At 39.9% G+C, this 21,585-nt stretch overlaps 1 protein-coding gene across 3 annotated transcripts in view; it reads left to right on the top strand.

Annotated features, from left to right (window-relative positions):
- The window catches only part of SRGAP1 (SLIT-ROBO Rho GTPase activating protein 1), a 272,898-nt gene that overhangs the window by 224,561 nt on the left and 26,752 nt on the right, over nucleotides 1-21,585 (top strand). Inside the window, exons 12-15 of one of the 3 annotated variants that reach the window (XM_059184738.1) lie at nucleotides 3,482-3,584; nucleotides 7,231-7,291; nucleotides 7,597-7,674; nucleotides 9,495-9,629. In XM_059184738.1, coding sequence (XP_059040721.1) covers nucleotides 3,482-3,584; nucleotides 7,231-7,291; nucleotides 7,597-7,674; nucleotides 9,495-9,629 — 377 coding nt within the window. Of the gene's footprint in view, nucleotides 1-3,481; nucleotides 3,585-4,099; nucleotides 4,134-7,230; nucleotides 7,292-7,596; nucleotides 7,675-9,494; nucleotides 9,630-21,585 lie in introns of all 3 variants that reach the window. The other 2 variants (XM_059184740.1, XR_009356614.1) reach the window with 2 other exon arrangements.

The raw sequence follows: 21,585 nt of genomic DNA on the forward strand, positions 1-21,585 counted from the left end.
TGGGGAGCGAGGGGAGGCTCCCCGCCAAGCAGAGAGCCCAACTCGGGTCTCCATCCCAGGACCCTGGGATCCCAAGCCAAAGGCAGAGGCCCAACCCACTCAGCCACCCAGGTGCCCCTAAAGATTTAATTTTTAATATTACACCATATTGCACCCCCCCCCTTTTTTCATTCGTAAAGGGATTTCGAAGCCACCTCTGAGAAAGAAAAGCCTTTTAGGGAAGAGATTCTGATTTGGGTTGGGGAAAGTTTGCAACTTTTATTTTTCTGTGCCAGCCTTTGTGTGAGAGCCAGGAACTATTATAATGGACACAGCTAGACTTTGCACTCTTGAAGTTGAGCTCTCTTTGAGGTGAGAGGCATTTAGAACACTGATGGGTGTGTGTGTGTGTGTGTGTGTGTGTGTGTGTGTGTGTTGCGGTAATTGGCAAGTTGACTTTCAAAGCTCTGTTGTCTGTACCGGGCAGTTTATCCAAAAGGAAGCCTCTCTTCTTGGTGAACCAACTAGAAAGATACAGCTACTGACTTGCCTAAACCTCATGGAAAACACCGAGGTTTCTTTCTTCCCTGTGTCAGTGACAAAGAGGAGTGTTACTTCTTCATAGTAAGATGTAGTTGATGGAGCTTTTTTCATATATATCATCTCTTTGGGCTGTCAACTGCTTTACTTTTGTCTCTATATTATAATGAACATAAAGCACTTCAAGAAAAAAAAAAATTTCTTTTTAAAAGGAAATGCAAATACATGAATTTGCAGTGAGAACCGTCACTGCCCAACAGACTAGATACACACATCAACCTGACTCGGACTTCCTCTCATCCACATGGGCAGGCTGTGTGGTAGCCAGCAAACCAGCGCGTGTCATACTGTTCAAGTGTTGGGTGGCACAGCCCTGATTCTGTTCACCAAATGTGTGCCTAGTAAAGTCAGAGCCATCGGGGGCCTATGGCTTTCGGCCTCTGCCTCCAAAAGGACTTTAATAAGCGCCTGGGCACTTTGTTTTCCTGTCAGGTTTTTCTCAATATGGTTGTCTTGTTGCATTTGCCTCATACTTTAGAATCGACAGGAGAGGCAACTTGCAGGCTTCTGGTAGACAACTCAAAAGACATGTCCTCATTTGCCCCAGCGAGGAGCTACGCTGCTTCTCTCCATCATGCAGGAACAATAATCTAGCTCTACTTAGGGGGCTTTGGCTCTAGCTACAAGGTTTGCTTGTCCCACAATTGGTGACCACACGAAATGAGCCTTTGTTCTTATCCTCTTAACTTTGTCAATGGCTCCCAACGTCACCAAGTGTGCAGCTCTGCTGGACCTTGTAATAACCGTGTTTTCTGGTTTTTCTGTCAGATGCTTTGCTATCTTGGGGCCCTCTGACCTTGGAGAGACTACCACTCCCTCCAAGAAATAGTAAAGGTCAGGCTCACAAGTATGCCTTTTTTGTGCAGACCCACCAGTCCAGACCTATACCATCAGCTGCATCCTTTACCGTCCTTTTTTGGGTTTTCACGTTCAAGGTCACTCTCCCCCTTCCCTGATCACCACAAAGCCAAGTCCCAGACAACCCCTATTCCCCAGAGCCCACCAAACTTATTCAACCTAGACAGTCCTAAACCTGCTTACCCTCCCTCACCCCTTCCTTCCCATGGAGACCACAGCACTGCCTGTACTCCCTCTGCCTCCCGATTGACCCTGGTGCTTCCCCATGAACCCCTCCCCTGCAGAGTAGCCTGCCCCCTCCCTTTGGGCAGTGTGGGTAGTAAACTGTCCTTTCAGTGGTGTTTGCTTCTGATCTGTTGGCCTCACCATACCTGAATAAAAATAAAGTCTACAGTTTAAAACACTTGTAAAATAATGAGGGGCACCTGGGGGATGCATTTGGTTGGGCACTGATGCTTGGTTTCGGCTCAGGTCGTGATCTCGGGGTGGCGAGATCGAGCCCAGAGTTGGGTTCTGTGCCGAGTGTAGAGTCTGCTCGAGGCTCTCTTTCTTCCCTCTCCCACTGGCCCTCCCCTTCACCCCCTAAAACAAATTAATTATTTTTAAAAATCTTTTAAAAATACTTACAAAGTAATGAAAAGATTGGATGAAATCAAGCACATAAGGTTAAACTCCTTGGTGGGTAGTTGTTCTGGTTTTTGTGCCCACCAAATCCTTCTGTGAATATCCCAGAATCAGTATATAAAAGAGGTTTCAGAAATTTCAACAAGCCATGGCATACTGCCTAGTGGAAGTTTCCATATTCACCTCTGGACTCTTGAAAAAATTCCTCTTAACCTCTCAAGCATGTGGGACTTTGGGTGCTGCTCACAGTACACCCTGTTAATCCCTGGAGCCCACCTACTAGCTGAGTCCTAGAATCCGACTGTGGAAGCCTGTCAGGTTTGCTCCCCTACCTCTCTTGATAACTCCAGATTATAGTAATCTCTTATGAATCTAGTCAGGCTTCCTCATGTCCTTGGGATTTTGTTTCTAACCTGGCCTTTCTGAACATCAGTGAACTGAAAAAGTAATTCTTTCTAGACAGTTTGCAGCATAACAAAGGGCTTACCCAATTTTCAAGTGTGACGCATACCCTCCTGTAAGCCTTCCCATGAAGGAGTTAAAATTGGACTATCTGGAGAGCGGTCCTGGGACTCTCCCTCCCTGTGTCCCATTCAGTACAGTTGCAGAAGCTGAGTCAGATACTTGTGACATCTTTGCTCTAAAGGAAGAGGACAGAAGAGGCCCTGGTTCTCGACAACAGAGCAAGAAGCTACAGGGTCTAAGGGGAGCAGGTGGAGCACTGGTTGTGTGTGTGTTAGACTGGCGCAGCCACCAGAGCAAATAGACTAGAGATGGAGAGTCCAAAGCAGAATAAAGGACATGTGCTAATGCTCTACAAATATTGAAGCGATGAGATAGTTCGTTATAAAGAAATAATCATTCATATGAGCCTGTATCTACCTCCTCCCCGAGAAAGCATTGGAACCAAACTCATTTTTCACTTGTGACCCAATTAATACTTACTTTTGCATAAACTAAAACCCCATTAATATCTGAGGACTATTGAACAGATGTGACGTTACTTGCATTGACGAATTATGTTGTAACTAAAAATATTATATTTAATTTCTTACATTGGGATTTATCGAGAGCCCAGATTTTTATGACTCATTGTGTCTTCCGTGTGACTCATAAGCTGGTCAAGTTTGTAACACTTGGCCAGATAGCTCACAATTCCATTTTTAAACAAACTAGCAAACAAATGTCATATGCAGTATACAAGAAAAGGGTCGTCTGAGGAATAGTTTGTATCATTTTTGATGACATAAGTAAAAGTAAATAAATGGGAAAGGGGAAGGACTCTTTTCCCCCATGGGCGGGGTGGGGAGGTGAAGGGGGCACACAAGAAATCCTGTTTTGTGATTTTGCTGTGACCTATGGGTATTTCATTCATTGTTTGATTTCTGCCATGCTCAGTAATCATATTCCCTTCCCTTAGGCCTCCAAATGTTCCCCCTAAGCCCCAGAAACACAGGAAGTCCAGACCCCGCTCACAGTATAATGCTAAGTTGTTTAATGGGGATTTGGAAACATTCGTCAAGGTACTGGCACCAGCCATCTGGGTGGCTGATCTCCACGCTTCTTCCTATAATGGTCTCAGCCTCTCGTAAAAGGAGGCAGGTCATTATGTCCAAGTCTGTCCTGGGGCTCTTCGCTTTCCCAGAAAATCAATATAATATTTCCTGAAGTCAGAGAGGAAAGAATATTTGGTTTGCGTGCCTTCAGAGAAGGAAATACATGTGAGTATTATGTTGGCAAAAAAGTAAGCCCTCTTTCTTTCTTAAAAAAAATAAAAAAGCCATAATTTGGGCAAAAAGGAAAAGAGCTTACCTGATAAAATATTTTATTTTTACTTTGTGCAAATTAGATGGCACAGAATCTATTTTTAAAGTACATTGTTAGGGGATCTCTGAAGCACGGCTAGAGTTTGGATTTCCTGTGACTTGAGGAATTCATTATATTGGAGAAATGGTAAGACCCTGCGGTCTGTATCTTGGATCTCTGCTGTGTTTACTCTGTCTTCTTTTTCACCCTGTACCTCTGATAATGCTTCTAGCCGAGGACGAAGGAACTCACACGCGAGACATCAGGTATAGTGCTGCAGGGAGGGGAGGCCACAGCCTCTTTTGCTCTTGATATCATTTTCAAATCATAATCATGCTTGGCTTTAATTGGATTTTTAAGGTCTTTGAAAGAAAAATGTTTGCAGTTGGAAATCAGGTTGAAAAATAAGCTTTACTATTTATGGATTCCTACCTATCTGCTATAGAAAAGAGGTACAGAAATTTGAACACTGATTTAAGAGGAGTTGCATCTTCTAGCAAAAGCAGATAAACAGTATTTACATTACATGTTTGACAGTTGTACCAAATTTGAGTCAAGGGCTTTCGTTAAGGGAAGTCAGTGTTAAATGCCAAATACGCATTAATACTGGATTAAAGACCCTCAAATAAATTGCACAAAAAAGAGAAGAGCTTTCTTTCTCTTTTGTACCTAACATTTTATGTCATGGATTCCAGTGTTCCTGAAGACTAAATTTATGTAAAAAACTTCATCATTCATGATTCCCTTAATAATATGTTATAGATGTCTTAGTTTCTTTAAAGACTGATCTTCTATCGAATACGGGCACTAATGGTTAAAAAGTGTGTGTGTGTGTGTGTCATATTCACATGGACAGACACATACACACGTACGTGCATACACACACACACACACAGAGACTGAGGGCCTCTGGCAGCCTTGAAAATGAGCCCTAACCTTGGCATTAAGTGAAAAGCCACTGGACAACCTAAATTGCCATCACAAACCCACTGCCATCAGCCTCCAAAGAGCCTTCTTGGCTCTAATTTAATATAAAATTATTGTCAGACTTGATTAGCTAGCTTCCCAGCCCAAGGCTTATAAGCAGGGGCAAATTAGCTGGAGAGAAGGGAAGATAAAGATTAGATGAAAGCACCAAGATATGCAGCTGATGGTCTGGCAGAGAAAACAGAGAAAAGCTCAAAGAAACAAGGGTATGATTCTGTTCTATTTGATAACACAGTACAAGAATGACTGCTGAAGATAACAGGACAGCTCATATTATATTTTTAAAAGATTTTTCATTAAGAACAGTTAACAGAAACCAAATTTAGGGACTAAAGAAGGAGTAAACCAGTTATCCTGGGAAATGCACTTAGGTGAGCTCTTCCAGGTCCCAGATGGCATATTAAAGAACCTTCGGTCATAGCAGTAAAACAGTGGAGACAGAGATCTCTGCCCTCTGGAAAGTGCTCCATCACTCGAGATCCCCACAATATCACTGTGAGAAAGCAAGAGCAAACCATTTTTCCTTTTTCCCAGGGGGAAACTGAGGTACAAAGGGATTGTTTTTTTTAATTCTTGTTTGTTTGTTTGAATAGTGGGTGGAGCACAGCCCATTGTTTCACTTCTTATAAACTATTTTCTACAAAAGCATCTGGCATCCATGAAATCAAATTAAAACACATACACACTTATTACTTTTTGACCATAGAATTCATTGTATCCAAATAAAATACTGACATTAAACAAAAGATTAGTGATTATCTTGAGGAAATGTAAAGACGAAAATGTTTTTTAAATAATATGAAAACTTAAGGCATTTTTATTTAGAACTTTCTTAGTGCAAACATTTTTCTTTTAATAACATTTTATTCTTTCTTTTTGTTTTAATACTAAGTTCATCAGAGGTGCAAACTAATATTCTCCTTTTATCACTTACATTTAAATATTTGTTGCTCTTTTAGATTATAGTGTTAAGTGAAACGGTCATATAAAGTTTACCTCCCCTAAAACACACTTGTATTTTAAAGAAATATCCCCTCACAGTAAGTGTTGGTGTAATTACGTCGCTATTTTTGAGCCAACTAGTCCACACTAAAGAATTTTTAGTCTTAAGGACCTTCTCTAAGAAATTAATAAAGTGTACGTCCCTAAAACAAACAAACAAAATAACTAATTAGAGAAACTTGATACAGTCTCCAGAAGTGACTGAAGCACTAACTGGTTCACACACTGATTAGATGGTCTTAAAACCTAAACTAAAACTCTTCCTCAAGAACTGTATGAGCCATCCTAAGAATAGTTAAGAGTTTAAGGCTCCGCTGCATTATCCCCAATCCTTCCCCTGTTGCTTATTTGGAAAAGTTAGTAGATTCTGAATTGTTTTCATATATTAAGATAACCCAATTCTTCGTGCGGTTCAGAATAAAATTCCTCATGCATTAGTACCTGATGTCTGCTAATCATTCTGAACCTCCACGTTTCCTGTAAAGCTCTAATTCCTGAAAAAGCAGAGCCTTTGAACGTATATGAGCATTAACTCCACAGTCGGTACCTGTCTTTAACCACTTGGAGTGCATGGCATTGGTGCATAATTAACTGTGACCCCGGCAGCTCCTTCATCTCACCTATCATCCTACATGTGTTTTAAAACATTTCCAGAATTCACACTTGTTCAGCAGAGTGCACTGACTCTATTACAAGATATAGGGAAAGGGGCCACAAAACTGCCCCTTCCTCAGAAAATGGGGTCTAATGGGACGTGCATTTGGGCCATTTTTTCATAATCCTTAAAACATGTAAAAATAACGAGAAATCTGTAAGGATGAGTAAGTTCTGATGCAAACCAAACAAATATGTAACACATTATGATCATCTAGAAGACAGTCCTCCTGTCATGCATCTGTCATCCCAACGGTGTACTCTGGGGATGTCACCAAGAGGGTCCCGGCATGTCTGAAAGGCTGTGTGTAGTGACCGGTACGGCCAGTCAATCCTAAGATGCCGTGGTTAGAATACACAGAGTTCTCTTTAGGTCCATTAGATTAATTACTTATATAAATAACCCTTAAAAAGAGGAGCAATTCATGTTTTCACTTTGATACATGAGCCTCCGTGTAAGTAAAAGAGATGAATTCACTTTGACATCTCAGAGGACACTGAAACAGGATTGCAATAAATGTATTGAATGTGGTTTGCTCCAGAACGAGATTGGTTAAATATGGTTTTATTTTTGGCCTTAGTGGAAGATTTTCGAGGGGGGAGTTGGAAATGATCATCAAAAAGAGTAAAAAAAGCCCTCTTGAATTAGGGCTAAACTCTGAACTTTAATGTGTGATTTATGCCTCTCTGTGGTTAACTGGTTTCCATCTCTTTACCCAGGACTCAGGACAGATTATCCCTCTCATTGTGGAAAGCTGTATTCGGTTCATCAACCTCTATGGTAAGCCATAAACTATGGAATTCTTATTTTGTTTTTTGGGTTGGTTTTTTTTTTTTTTTTTAAGATTTATTTATTTAAGAAATCTCTCCACCCAACATGGGGCTTGAACACATAACCCTGAGATCAAGAGTCACATGTTCCACCAACTGAGCCAGCCAGGTGCCCCTGAAATTCTTACTTAAAAAGTAATAATCACTAGGAGTATAGTAGATGTGTCTTTTCATTTAACATTTGATTATTGGGGAAAGAGGGACCTAACGGTTGTGATGGGATTTTTCATCCTTTTCCTCTTCTGTTCTTTTTAGGTCTTCAGCATCAGGGGATTTTCAGAGTGTCTGGTTCCCAGGTGGAGGTCAATGATATTAAAAATTCATTTGAGAGAGGTAATTGTATGTCTATACCCACACACAAGCCATGTTAAAAAGCCATCAGCTGCTCTCAAGTGAAGTGGCATACTCGTTCTGTAGATCCTCAAAATCTTTCTCTTTGCATTCACTTCATTTTAAATGTTGATTTAAGAATCTATTTAGCATATCTGAGAAATGAAGCCAAAATCATAAGACCTTGTTATCAAGTATAGAACAGCATAGGAGCTTGGTATCTTGGTTTAGGACGGGCATTGATCATTCTCAGCATGTGTGTGAAAGGTGGCATGAGAACCCATGAGAAGGTACTGGAAGAGCGGCAGGATAGCCCCGAGCCTACCTAGCAGGTGTTGGAGGTGACTCATCCCTACTGCATGTCGGGAATGCTCTCCTTCCTCTTATTACCATCCCCAGACTCCTTCCCTGGGACCTTAGCAGGTAGTGAACTCTTGATCATTGGCTGTCAAATAAATCCTACTGAACTGTTACTTTGCACCTTATAATTAGCAAAACCATACACTGTAGTGTTAGGCAGAGCCAGAATCAAATCACTCTCCTAGTGACTAATTGTTTGATTTCGGCCAAGTTAATCGTCTCCTACTTTGGCCTCGGTTTCATTACCTGCAGAATTCCAGGATCAGGGTGAGGATTAGGTATTATCAGTGAATCATCATCATCTGTAGGGATGGCTCTTATTTATTAACGTGCCTCAATTATAATGATTTCTATCATGTCTACTCCGGGATACCTTCCTTCCTCTGCTTGGCCACAGAGTGAGGGGCATCATGGCATGCAGACAGGGCAACCTTCTCTCTCTCTCTCTGTCCCTTTTCCCTGGGCAGGGAGCCCTTGAATATTTCAAAGCTTGGTGGAAGAGGTAAACTTGGATCCAAATTGTTTTTCCTGTTCCAAGTTCTCTGACTGATAGGATGTGTAGAGCAGAGCAGCCTCCCCTCTCAGCAGCAAAGTGATCCAAGTCTCTTACAGGAACCATCTTCAGCATAAGTTGAAATGTATAAAGCATCAGTTTCCTGCCCAAGAGGCAAAAAAAAAAGTTAAAATATACAATTTTTGTTGAACTTTAGAACAGACCTGTGACTAAAAAAATAGAGTTTGATTTAAGGCTGCATATTGTGTTGAATTTCTCAAAGATTTTATCTCAATTTAATTCTCAGGGGTGTGGAAAGCCATGTTGTCAGTTATGTACATCTTAAAACTGTTTGCCATAAAAAAATAACATAATTTCATATTTGTGATACATTTTTTAAGTTTTTATTTTTTATAAAAGTCCCTTGGTACAATTAAGAGTACATTTTCAGATCCCTCTGTCTGATTTCCAAATCTCCCACTGCCAAATGCAGCTTTCCAATGTGCTGTGAACGCCCCCAGGCCACTTCAGGAAACTTTAATTTAATTGTAGGCATTCACAATTAGGTGCATCCTATACTATTTCTGATATTGTGTCTATATGGTATCTTCTTCCCAGTAGGATAAAAAACAGAGAATGTCCTATTTGCATTCATGTCAAGCTAAGATTAGATTTTTAACTTGATGTCCCACAATACTTTATTTTAAGATTTGGGTAACTCGTAAGGGATTATTTGGTAGCATTAAGATTTTTAAAAGCTTTATTTTAGCCAACTATTTTTAGGTTAAACATGGGTTGGGATATCTAAACGAATTACTTTTAATTTTAGTACTATATAATCTTTCATAAAGTGTAATTAAAAGATACATGTATATATAGCAATGTGTGCGTATAGAAACATATTTTTGTTCAGAAAAAAAAAAAAAAGAAAAGCACTGTGCATGTAACTAATTTTTTTCTTTTTTTGTAGGTGAAAACCCTTTAGCTGATGACCAGAGTAACCATGATATTAACTCAGTGGCTGGCGTTCTGAAGCTCTATTTCCGTGGGCTGGAAAACCCCCTCTTTCCTAAGGAAAGATTTAATGATCTGATTTCTTGTATCAGTAAGTGGATTTTTTTTAAGTCTTTTAGCACCAGAATTGTCTCACTAACCAATTTCCTGGAAAAGGCAGGGAGCCCTCACCACATATCCTCCCCCTTACTATTACCCCATTACCACCACATCTTCGAGACCATTTGTTTTCTTTCTGGATCCAACATGAGTCATCCTCCCAGCTGCGGCCTCACCCTCTGCTGAGTGGGCTTCACTCCTGAACGTCAGCAGCTCCTTAGAGCCCAAGAGTTTCCCACTTAGTGGCTGGAATAAAGCAGAAAGGCAGGTGCCAACCAGCTTAGGGAGAACAGGAAGTTGCAAGCATGGAACATAACTTCTGTTTGGCTTTTGGTCCTTGGTTTTCTCCACCAATCTTAGGAGTGTAGCAATTTTCCCATCTTTGACTGTCAGTCCCTTCAGAGCTAAGGTAAAATGAGATCCATGATCATTAGTACAATGCAGAGAAGCAGGTGGTAATTATCTGTCACTGGGCATCCCCCGCGAATAGGCAGAGTTGCTATGGGACTATGTAGGACACATCATGAAACCGATCATCATCAGCAAATAAAGCATTACTGTTTTATTCAGGGAGGCTTTTCACACTATAGGAAAGAAGGTGAAAGTCATAATACCCGGAATTAGTTATTAACTACATTGAGTTCCATACAGCTGAAAATGCAGTGCCTTTTTAAGCCCCACTTCCCAGGCAGGGGTCTGGAGCTGACCCAGATCACACAGAGAGGAGAACAAGAATACGGATCAAGCTTGCCCCTAAAAACTTTCCCACCCTGCTTTCCTACCATTCAGCCTCCAATCCTCAAAACTCTCCCAGCTCATGCTTCCTCACCAGTGCCATCACCAGCTTCTCACTGGGCTTGCTAGTAATAGTCTCCTAGGTGGAGTCAGCCCCTCCTTCTAGGCTCTGCCCTCTCTTCCCAGCACCCCCATCCTCCGCGTCATTTCATCCTTCACACTGCGGCGAGATCCAACGGCACAGATCTGGTCATATGACTCCCATCACCCCCCCTTCTAAAACCTACTGCAGTATGTCCCACCTGAACACAGACTCCTGGGGATGACCAATTCACAGAACCAAATTCTTCCTCTGTTGGATCTCTCCCTGCTCCCTGCTTTTGTGCACACTCATCTCCTGCCACCCGTCTCCTTTTTACTTTATGTATCAACAGTAGCAAGCAGCAAGTGTGCCAGGCCATCGCCCACCCCATGCCTTTGCCCACGCTGTTTGGTCTGCTGTCCCGGAGAGCTATTTGACATCTGCTGTGAAGGCTTTGCTGACCTGGCACTCCTCCCAGCAGGCCCTCCCCACCCCTGCCACCCCTAGCAAAATTAGTCACTCCTCCACGAACATTCCACTGTGTATGGAGGTCTACAATTTTTTCTTAACACCCCACATTACAATTTTTAACCCCTTCTTCTCCATGTGCTGAAGAGAGAATTCAGGGAAGAGGTTAAGAAGGCAGGCTTTGAACTTAAATAGCCGAAGTCCAAATTGCTCACCAGCTATGTGACCTTAGGCAAGTTTCTTAACCTCTCTGCATGTGAGTTTCATCAGCTATTAAAAAAGGGAGAACTCTGCCTTCGGCTCAGGTCATGATCTCAGGTTCCTGGGATTGAGCCTCATATCAGCCTTTCTGCGGGGAGCCTGCTTCCCCCACTCTCTCTCTGCCTGCCTCTCTGCCTACTTGTGATCTCTCTCTGTCAAATAAATAAATAAAATCTTTAAAAAAAAAAAAGGGGGGGGGGGGACAACAGACTATTATATATATCACAGGGCTGTGAGAATTAAATAAGTTGATACCTGTAAAGTGCCAAGAAGAGTGCATGGCAAAGAGTATGTTCAATGAAATACCCACAGGTAACTCCACAGGCCTGTGAGATGTTAATAGATTACTCAGTTTTGTAGCCCTACTACTTGCCATAGTTAATTCCAGGTCCATTAGTAAGTACAGAATCCACAGTTGTTAAAGGTCACCAAAATTTTACCAGAATTCTTTTGTTGGCATTCATGCCTAAAATCCTGGGTCTTGCTGGGTATGAGTTCCCCAGTCATAATTCCCTCCACCCCCACCCTATACAGCCTGATGTCTTGTGTGGGATTCAGAAGTGTGCCTGTGTGTCCATTCCAAGGCTCTTACATAGCCTGAGTCATCACAGCAGGCCTGTGACCCAGCTGGAAAGAACTGAAAAGGAGGTGTCATGCTTCTGGAATTCTCCTTTGGTCTTGTCCAGAGATTTTTCCTTACATCCTAGCCAGAAAGCTTAAATCTGGAAAAATAATAAGCACTCTACAATGCTTCGTGGTTTTCTAGGTACATATATCAACATTTATGTTCACATATACCACCAGTAGGATAAAGTGCACCAGAATACCTTGTCTGTGAGTATTGTAGAGTCACTTCAGGCTTTCACTAGATGAGAAATACTGCTCCATTGTGGTTATAAAAATCTGAACCGTAGAGTCAGAAAGCTGAAGATTCAAATTCTAGCTTCTCCACTTAGCTTTGTCACTTTGGGCAGAGATTAATACTTAGTCTTACTGAATATCTGTTGCTTTATCTATTTCATAAAGTCTGTGTGAAGAACAAAAGAAATAATTCATATAAAGTATTTAGCTTCATGCCCGGCACACAGTAAACCCCAGTCAATGTTGCTAGCTATCATTACAATGGTTACAACTACTCCCACTATAATCTGAGATCATATATGCCAGCACCTGCGTTAGTCACTTACAGTCTGTTCTTTGACCTAATTATCTCACGTGCATTTAGAAATGATGCTAGTAGAAGTTGTGGTGCTTCCAGCATGATTTTTCCCAGCGCATGAAATGTTTCTTAACAATCAATATTAAGCTGTCTCACAGTGGAAGGAAGAGTCAGGCTTACTGAAATGTGAAGACCGTAGGGAAAACAATGGAAAATCTACAGCAATATCTTTCTTTTCATGCAGTGAACTGCTACCAGTGCAAATGAAGAAGTTGCAAAGACATCCCCACTATATTAAAACAGTGGATTAATAATCCTCAGGTTAGGGCGCCTGGGTGGCTCAGTGGGTTAAGCCGCTGCCTTCGGCTCAGGTCATGATCTCGGGGTCCTGGGATCGAGTCCCGCATCGGGCTCTCTGCTCAGCAGGGAACCTGCTTCTCTCTCTCTCTCTCTCTCTCTCTCTGCCTGCCTCTCTGTCTACTTGTGATCTCTGTCTGTCAAATAAATAAATAAAATCTTTAAAAAAAAAAAAAGGACACATAATGAATGACACTGTTTATAACGACCCCTTTACTTCCAACATCTAATCTCTCAAAAAGGAGGGGATTTCTAGCTATTATTGATTTATCTCTAGGCAAGCATTTTCTCATGGCATTATGACCCTGATATACCATATTTTTTCTGGATTTTCATTAAATTCTTTGAATATGGTATAGTACATCACTCATCATTATATCCTCTCATTGATATTACACTATTTGATCATTTGAACCATTGATTAATTGCCTGCCATATGTAAAACCTTCTAGGGATTGAAACACTTGATTTTTGCCTTTCAGAAGGTTTAAAAATAGTAAGAGAGTGAAGATATTTACAAATAAATGCAGTCTAAGTTAGTATGTAATAGGAGCACAAAGATTTAGAAATTCTAGTGGAGAGAGGTCCCATGTACGTTGATTGTTTTTAATCTGTGTCATCTTCTCTTAGCATTGCCATAATTGGATTGATTTTCCCTATTAAGATAATTTCATTTGATATTTCCTTTGTATAGAAAAATCTTCCCTTTCATCTTTTTTAAGAGTTTGGATATGTCTCTGGGGCTCCTGGGTGGTTCAGTGAGTTAAGGTTAAGCGTGTCCAACTTTTGATTTCAGCTCAGATCATGATCTCAGGTTGTAAGATCAAGCCCCACTATGGGCTCTGCAAGGAATCTGCTTCTCCCTTTCTCTAAAATTAATAAATAAATCTTAAAAAAGCAAAAGAAGTTTACATAGGTTTCTGGTTACCTACTACTTTTTATTTACTTATTTTTGGAGTTTGGGGGGAAAGATTTTTTTTTTTTGAGTGATGAGTTGTTATTGTGCCATTTTTATGTTTCAAAATATTACATTCTTTGGAAACTTGCAAATATGGATAAAGACCCAGTGGACTCCAGGGCAATCTAAATTTGAAATGACAAACTTGGTAGTGCCTCAGTTTCTCACCCAAGTAGGTTTTTTAAAGCCATCTACTTTGTAATGGTTTTGTAAATGCTCAAGGTTAGGCCCACACATTCCTGGTCAGCTTCCAGAATGTACATATACCATGGCTTCGAGATTCCCTAGGGCAGAAGTCCAAAGGACTTTCCCTAGATCGGCTATTCAAGTGATGTGTGGTGTTTCCCGGCTGCTGCAGGGCCATGAGCCCAGATGGCACATTTGCCCTTAACGTTACCTTATGTGTTACTATCTAGATGACTGCTTGAGCCCCAGGAAACTTTTTTGGGAGGGTCTTTTCTTTTATTCATCATGATATCAACATATAGTATTGTAGGATACTTGAAAAATGCACGGAAGCACATAGAACAAAAGACTGTCCCACGTAATGCCCCTGCTCAAAGACAATGGTGTGTGTACACCACCATTTTGTTGCATTTCCTTCTGCTCCTTTTGTATTCATGTGCACACACAACTTTTTCTAAAACCAAAGTGGAACTGTACTGTCCATTCTGCTCATCATCAACCTTCTTTTTGACTCTTTTATTATCTATATTTTCAAACTTCTATAGAAAGATACGGAAAATTATAATAAATCCCAATATAAACAATCACCTAACTTTAAAAATTTTCATTTCTTGGACAAAATTATCCCACCTTTATCCCTTCCATCGTCTCCCTGACACATCACTTCCTCTGTATGTATGAATCTCTGGGAGAAGAGAATTCTTTTCTTTTTTTGTACAACATAGCCATAATACTATAATACCATTAGCATACCTTAAAAATAACAATAATTTCTTAAAATCATAAATAGCCCATCAGCACATTTTTAAAATAATTGTTTATTATGCAATTAATGTGTGATCACTGTAGAAAAATTAGAAAATAAAATAGAAAAAAAAACCATCTATAATTCCTTATACAAAGATAATATAAGCCTTTTTAGTATGTTCCCAGGTTTTTTCTATACATATACTATGTACTTTTAAGTTTTTTATACCTATGTACTTTTTTTTTAGAGGGAGAGAGTAGAGAGGAAGGACAAAGGGAGAAGGAGAGAGGGAATCTTAAGCAGGCTCCATGCCCAGCACAGAACCCATTGGGAGGCTCAATCTCTCAACCCCGAGATCATGACCTGAGCCAAAATCAGGAGTCAGATGCTTAACCACTGAGCCATCCAGGTGCCCCCATCCCTATGTACTTTTTATTTATTTGTTTTTTTAAGATTTTCTTTCTTTCTTTCTTTCTTTCTTTTGACGAGAGAGATGCAGCGAGAGAGGGAACACAAGCAGGGGGAGTGGAGAGGGAGAAGAGGCTTACTGCTGAGCAGGGAGCCCGGTGCAGGGCTCGATTCCAGGACCCCAGGATTATGATCTGAGCTGAAAGCAGATACTCAATGATTGAGCCACCCAGGAGCCCCAGACTTTTTAAAACAGATTATTGTAGGGTACCAGTTGATTAAGCATCTGACTCTTGGTTTTGGCTCAAGTCATGATCTCATGAGTCATAACACTGATCCCTGGTTGGCGCCACTCTCAGGAGGGAGTCTGCTTGAAGATTCTTTCCCTCTACTCCTCCCGTCAACTCATTCTAGCTTTCTCTCTCTGAAATAAATCTAAAAAATAAAGCAGTTTATTGAGATACAATTCTTGTGCCATATAATTCATTCATGAAGGTATACAACTCAGTGGCTTTTAATATATTCACAGAACTAAAAGTCATCACCGCAATCAATATTAGAACACATTTATTACTCCAAAAAAAAAAAAAAAAACCCAATTAGCAAAAACATACACTATTTACTCATCCCATCCCACTAGGCAACCACTAATATACTTTCTATAAATTTATCTATTCTCACCATTTCATATTATAAAAGGAATAATACAAAATGTGGTCTTTGGCAACTGGTTTCATTTCCTTAGCATGTTTTCAAGGTCCACCCATATTGTAGCATGTATCAGAGCTTTATTTTATTGCCAAATAATTGTCCATTGAATGGATATACGACAACCACGTGCTTTTAATAAGAAGGGGTATCATACCAAGTGACTGCTAATGGATGTGAGATTTCTTTTTGAGGTAAAAAAAATATTCTAAAGCTGATTGAGGTAGTGATTGATCAACTGTGAATAATATACTTTAAAGCCATAAAACTGTAGACTTTATATGTGTGAATTATATATGAATTATATCTCAGTAAATCTCATTAGAAATTGTATCACTTCCTATTGGTTCTTTATAAGCCTTTTTTAAAAAAACAGGCTCCAGGGGTGCCTGGGTGGCTTAGTGGGTTAAGCCTCTGCCTTCAGTTCAGGTCATGATCCTGGGGTCCTGGGATCGAGCCCCACATCAGGCTCTCTGCTCAGCGAGAAGCCTGCGTCCTGCTCTCTCTCTCTGTCTCTCTCTGCTTGCCTCTCTGCCTACTTGTGATTTCTCTCTCTGTCAAATAAATAAATAAAATCTTAAAAAAAAAAAAATAGGCTCCATGTCCAGTGTGGAGCCCAGCATGGGGTTTGAATTTACAGTCTCGAGATCAAGACCTGAGCTGAGATCAAGAGTTGGACATTTCACCTGCTGAGCCTCCCAGGCACCCCTGTAAGCCATTTTTTAAAATTTAGTAATGTTGTTAACATTTTCCCATATCAATATTTTTCAAAATACAGATTTAAATGGCTTTTATTTCACTTAATGGTCTTCTAGTTTTAGAGACTTAGGTTGTTTCCAGTGATTTTACAGTTAAACAAAATATTACAATGAGCCTTTTAGTATATAAATCTATTTGCCCATTTCTAACTGTTTCATGAGAAAAGAAAAAAGCTTTCAAATTCTCTTTTTAGTTCTCCCGTGTATGTTTTCGTTGCTAAAAATTCTTTAAGCTTTGTTGCATACATGATGGTTTCTGTCTGAATTCTAAATTTCTTTTTGATGCCTTATACTAGGGATTACTTTTACCCTTAAAAATGTGGAACAGGCTTAGTATCTGAACTGAATAAGTAAAGCTTCCTAAGCTAAGAGTGTTTCTTTACTAACCTCAGTAATTCAGCAGGAGAAACACTATGTATTTATTTCTACAGTGTTGCTATTTAGCTAGGAAAGAACATAATGGTTTAATTCACAGAACTCAATCTATTAATGATTATTAGAAAGATTTGCAAGCATTTCATTTCTTACTTGGGAGAGCAGCTGGTAACTCTCCCATCAAGGCTCAGCTAAAATTCATCTAAATGTACTAGAACATCTCTCTGTTTTTCTCTTTCCCTTTCATTCACACACATACACTATCACAAGCACACAGTTGATTATTACATTGAAATCGATAGAACCTATCAATGAACCTAAAAATGGCCTGAAACTGGGAAACTCACCTTTAATACTGCCCGTTGATCTCTGGAGCTCAGAAATATTTGTGTGCCTGCTCAGTTATAAACCTCTTCTAAACGTGGCCATTCTTTTCCTTCCCTGTTGTCATACTTGAAGATACATTTGCATCTTGTGACTTATTGTTTGTTTTCTGACAAATACTTTTGCAAATAGTGCCTCAGAAGAACTGATATTTTCAGAGTAATGGCCATTTGAGTTTTTGCCATTTTCTGAAGCAACTTGTGTTTTGGGGTGAATTTTTCACACATATTTACATGGAGCTGTCAAAGCCCCATGCTGTGAGGTTGGGATGCCGACATGGGAACTTTGCAGTGCTAGGAAAAGAACAGAAATCAGCATGGGGAGCTTTGAGCACATGACCAAGACTGGATGAATGCCACTTTTACCTAATTACATGAGATCCTGAATTATAGAAACAAAGGCTAGCTTAAAAGAAATTCAAATGAAATATTGGTTTTCCTTACTGACAACTTTTCTGAGGAGAAGAAAAGATCCATCTTTTCAAGCAGCATAGAATTGTGGGAGACTATGAATTGCCACTCTGAGAGCCGCTGGGAATGCACATTAATCAGTGTCCAGGCAACCATAAATTTTGACCCACTAACTGGACTCAGGAGAGTAAAGGAGTCATTTGTACCAGAGCAAGGCTCCTGTAGGATGTACGCCGCAGGCCTGTTGAGTGACCAGCCAGGTAATATCTGAGTCCCGCTCCCAGCCGTCATGCTCTGAGGCCTCTGGGACAGATAGATTTGCTATGACTTCAGGAATGCGAGCAGTTCTGTTATGCTTTGATTGAGGTTTACTGAAGTTGCAGAGAATCCAGGCCCACCTCCCACAATTTCATCTGGTCTTTTTGGTGTCACTGTTTTACATTCCTGTTGCCTTTGTCTCCTAAAACCTTTCATTTGCATCTCATGGTACCCTCCCCCAATTTTTCTTTTCCAAAATTTTGGTGAAATATACAGAATATGAAACTTACTGACTTATCCATTGTTAAGTGTATGATTCAGCGGCATTAAATACATTCCCAGTGTGCAACCATCACCACCGTCCATCTCCAGAACTTCTTCACTCTCCCAAACCAAAGCTCTGTACTCAGAAAGCAGTAACTCCCCCAAGCCCCTGACAGCCCCCTGCCCTGTGCTACTTTCTGTGAACTGGACTACTCTGGATACCTGGTGTTAAGTGGAATCCTACAGTATTTGTCTTCTTCTGTCTGGCTTATTTCACTTAGGTTTTCAAGATTCATCCAGGTGTAGGAGAATTTCACTTCTCTTTTAAGGCTGAATAACGGTTCCTTGTGTCTTTATACCACCTTGGTTCATCCACGCATCTGTCAGTGACCACTTGGCTGATGTCTGCCCCTTGGCCGTCACAAATAATGCTGCTGTGAAATTGGCATATGGATCCCTGTTCTGTGGAATGTTGAGTCGCTGTATTATATGCCTGAAACTAATACTACACTGTATGTTAACTAGCTGGAATTTAAATAAAAACTTTTTAAAAATCAGTGAGTTAAAAGAAAATATTCTAAATAAACAAATCAATTTCCCCCAGTTCTATCTGTACCTGTTCCCCCAGTTCTTTTTATTTTTTTTAAAGATTTTTATTTATTTATTTGACACTGAGAGAGCAATCACAAATAGGCAGAGAGGCAGGCAGAGAGAGAGAGAGAGAGGAAGCAAGCTCCCCATTGAGCAGAGACCCCAATGTGGGGCTCAATCCCAGCACCCTGAGATTATGACCTGAGCCAAAGGCAGAGGCTTAACTCACTGAGCCACCCACGCGTCCACCCCCAGTTCTTTCTAAATAAAAGTTTGAAACTACCTTTAAGGGGTAGGGGAACTCACTTTTAGAACTGAGAGATAGAAACAGGAGGATCTTGAATTAAAATTAAGTTTCTTGGGAGTAATGCCTGTATCTTCTTCTAGCCTGAAAATTACTTGCCCCCTCTGGGATTTGACAAAGATTAAAGATCAACAGTACATGAAGAGTAGTTCCTGTCACATTCTTTCCTTTTCTTTTTTTCTCTAAGACCTCAAAACTAGCCTGAAGTTTCTAAAACCCTCTCCCTGATATTTGACCTTAACCTTATACTGACGATCAGCCTGGTGAATTAGTAGACTTAACTTATGAAACAATCCAGAAGTTTTGAACAATGTTACATGTTCAAATGAACAAATGTTAAACAAAAGTTTAAACAATGGCAGAAGTTTTGTTGTTGTTTTGTTTTTAATCATAGCCCTTCTATGGATCTATATGCGGCTAGAAAAGAACAGAAGGTATTGCCAGTCCAGAGACCATTCATGGGACCCTTCATCATTACCATTTATAATTTGCATAAACATATTAAACTTTTTAACTGTTTGGTTTGGGGCATGAATGGAAAGTTATTTATGCATACGGTTTTTTAAGGACCAGAGAACAAATGCTAGTAAATCGCAATATTTACTTTTAAGAATGGGCCATAAGTCATTTCAAGTTTGTAAGAGGTGTAAGAGGAATTGGAATAGAAAACTGAATTAGCAAAGTATCACCATGGTCCAAGCTAGAAATAATAAAGACTTTAATTAGGAAATTAATACTGAGATAGCCAGGGGCAGAAACAACAGAACTTACGTCCCATGCAAAATTGAAAAATGAAGCAAAAATACTACCTTCCTAAAAAGGATGATCCTAACATCCAGACCAAATGAGTTTACCATTGAAGAGAACAAGTAAAGATCCATGAGGGCCAACTGTGTTTATGTGTGGGAGGTCAGAAAACCTGAGAAAGAGAAGGAAAATCAATTGACTATTATGTCAGAAATGAAGTCCTTAAAAAAAAAAAAAAAAAAAAAGTGGCCTGAGATTTTTCAAGTAGGATATATGAATATCTCAAGAACGATTGGAGCAAATGTAGTAATACAAAATTAGAGTAAACTTCAAAAATGTTTCTGAAATAGTCTTTGAAATATTTTTCCCAGGGGCACCTGGCCGACTCAGTTGGTAGGGAATGCATCACTTGATCTTGGGTTCATGAGTTCAAGTCCCACCTTGGGCATGGAGCTTACTTAATTAGAAAAAAAAAAAAAAGTTAAAAAATAAATCTTTTTCTCAAATGTATCTTTATTGAATGTCTTCAAAGTTGTACTTTATAAAGGGGGCACCTGGCTGGCTCAGTCAGTGAAGCATGAAGCTTTTGAGCTTGGGGTTGTGAGTTCAAGCCTTATACTGGGTGTAGAGATTGCTTAAAAATAAAATATTTTTGTACTTTGAAATCCTAGAAAGACAACCTGACTTGAACAGAAAATAGGTTTTAGTCCCAACTCCACCCCTCCAGCCACTTACCCAGTTCTCTTTTTCCTAATCCATTGAATGGGGATGACATTCCATGGCCTGCCTACTCCATGGAATTATTATCTGTGTTAAATTGGATAGCAGATGTGAGAATGCATTGTAAAAATGTAGATCATTATGGAAATACATTATTATGCATTATAAATAATGCATTTATTGGAAATTATTATGCAAATAATGCATTATTGGAACTAAATTTTTTGCTGCTGCTCACAGGCATTTTTGTGTTAAGAACCTTTGGACAATTTGTATTGCTAGGAAAGAGGGATAAAATAATACTAGGAAGTCCCAGGTACCCGTCTTCAGTGAGCTAACTCTCCCACAAGGATAAGAAAATAAATTACTGTAAACATGAGGGTATAAAGTTCTCTGAGAGCAAGATTCAAATCACTAATGCATTACTATTGCCTAACTTGGTACTTGAAAACTATTAGGCTGTCCTAAAATAGATGAAATTGATGAAATTATATAATACAAAGTAAAAATTCATATCAGTAAAATACTATGATAAGTTTTGAGGGAGGAGAGATTCAAAGCCTGGTACATTGCTGGAATCATAGTAATATACAAATAAATACAGGATAAATTAATGAATCATAGGGGAGGTGTCCCCCAAAACTACTTTAGTTACCATTGCAGCTTTTTTTTTTTTAAGATTTTATTGATTTATTTGACAGAGATCATAAGTAGGCAGAGAGGCAGGCATAGAGAGAGGGGAGAAGTAGGCTCCATGCTGAGCAGAGAGCCTAATGCAGGGCTTGATCCCATCGGACCCTGAGATCACAGGACCCTGAGATCACAACCTGAGCCGAAGGCAGAGACCTAACGCACTGAGCCACCCAGGCGTCCCACCATTGCAGCTTTTGAAAGGAATTGAAACCATATCAGATGTACAATCCAGAAATAGCAGCAAGCGAAAGATGGTTTTTAAACCTAGAAGACGCGAAGTTGCTCAAGACCATGGCCATCAGAAAAAACAGAGATAGGTCAGAGAAGATACTCTCAGAAATGGTATTACCCCCAAGCTCATCACTGATTCCCTG

This window comes from Mustela lutreola, chromosome 8, assembly GCF_030435805.1.
Source record: "Mustela lutreola isolate mMusLut2 chromosome 8, mMusLut2.pri, whole genome shotgun sequence".
In the NCBI taxonomy this organism is placed as follows: domain Eukaryota; kingdom Metazoa; phylum Chordata; class Mammalia; order Carnivora; family Mustelidae; genus Mustela; species Mustela lutreola.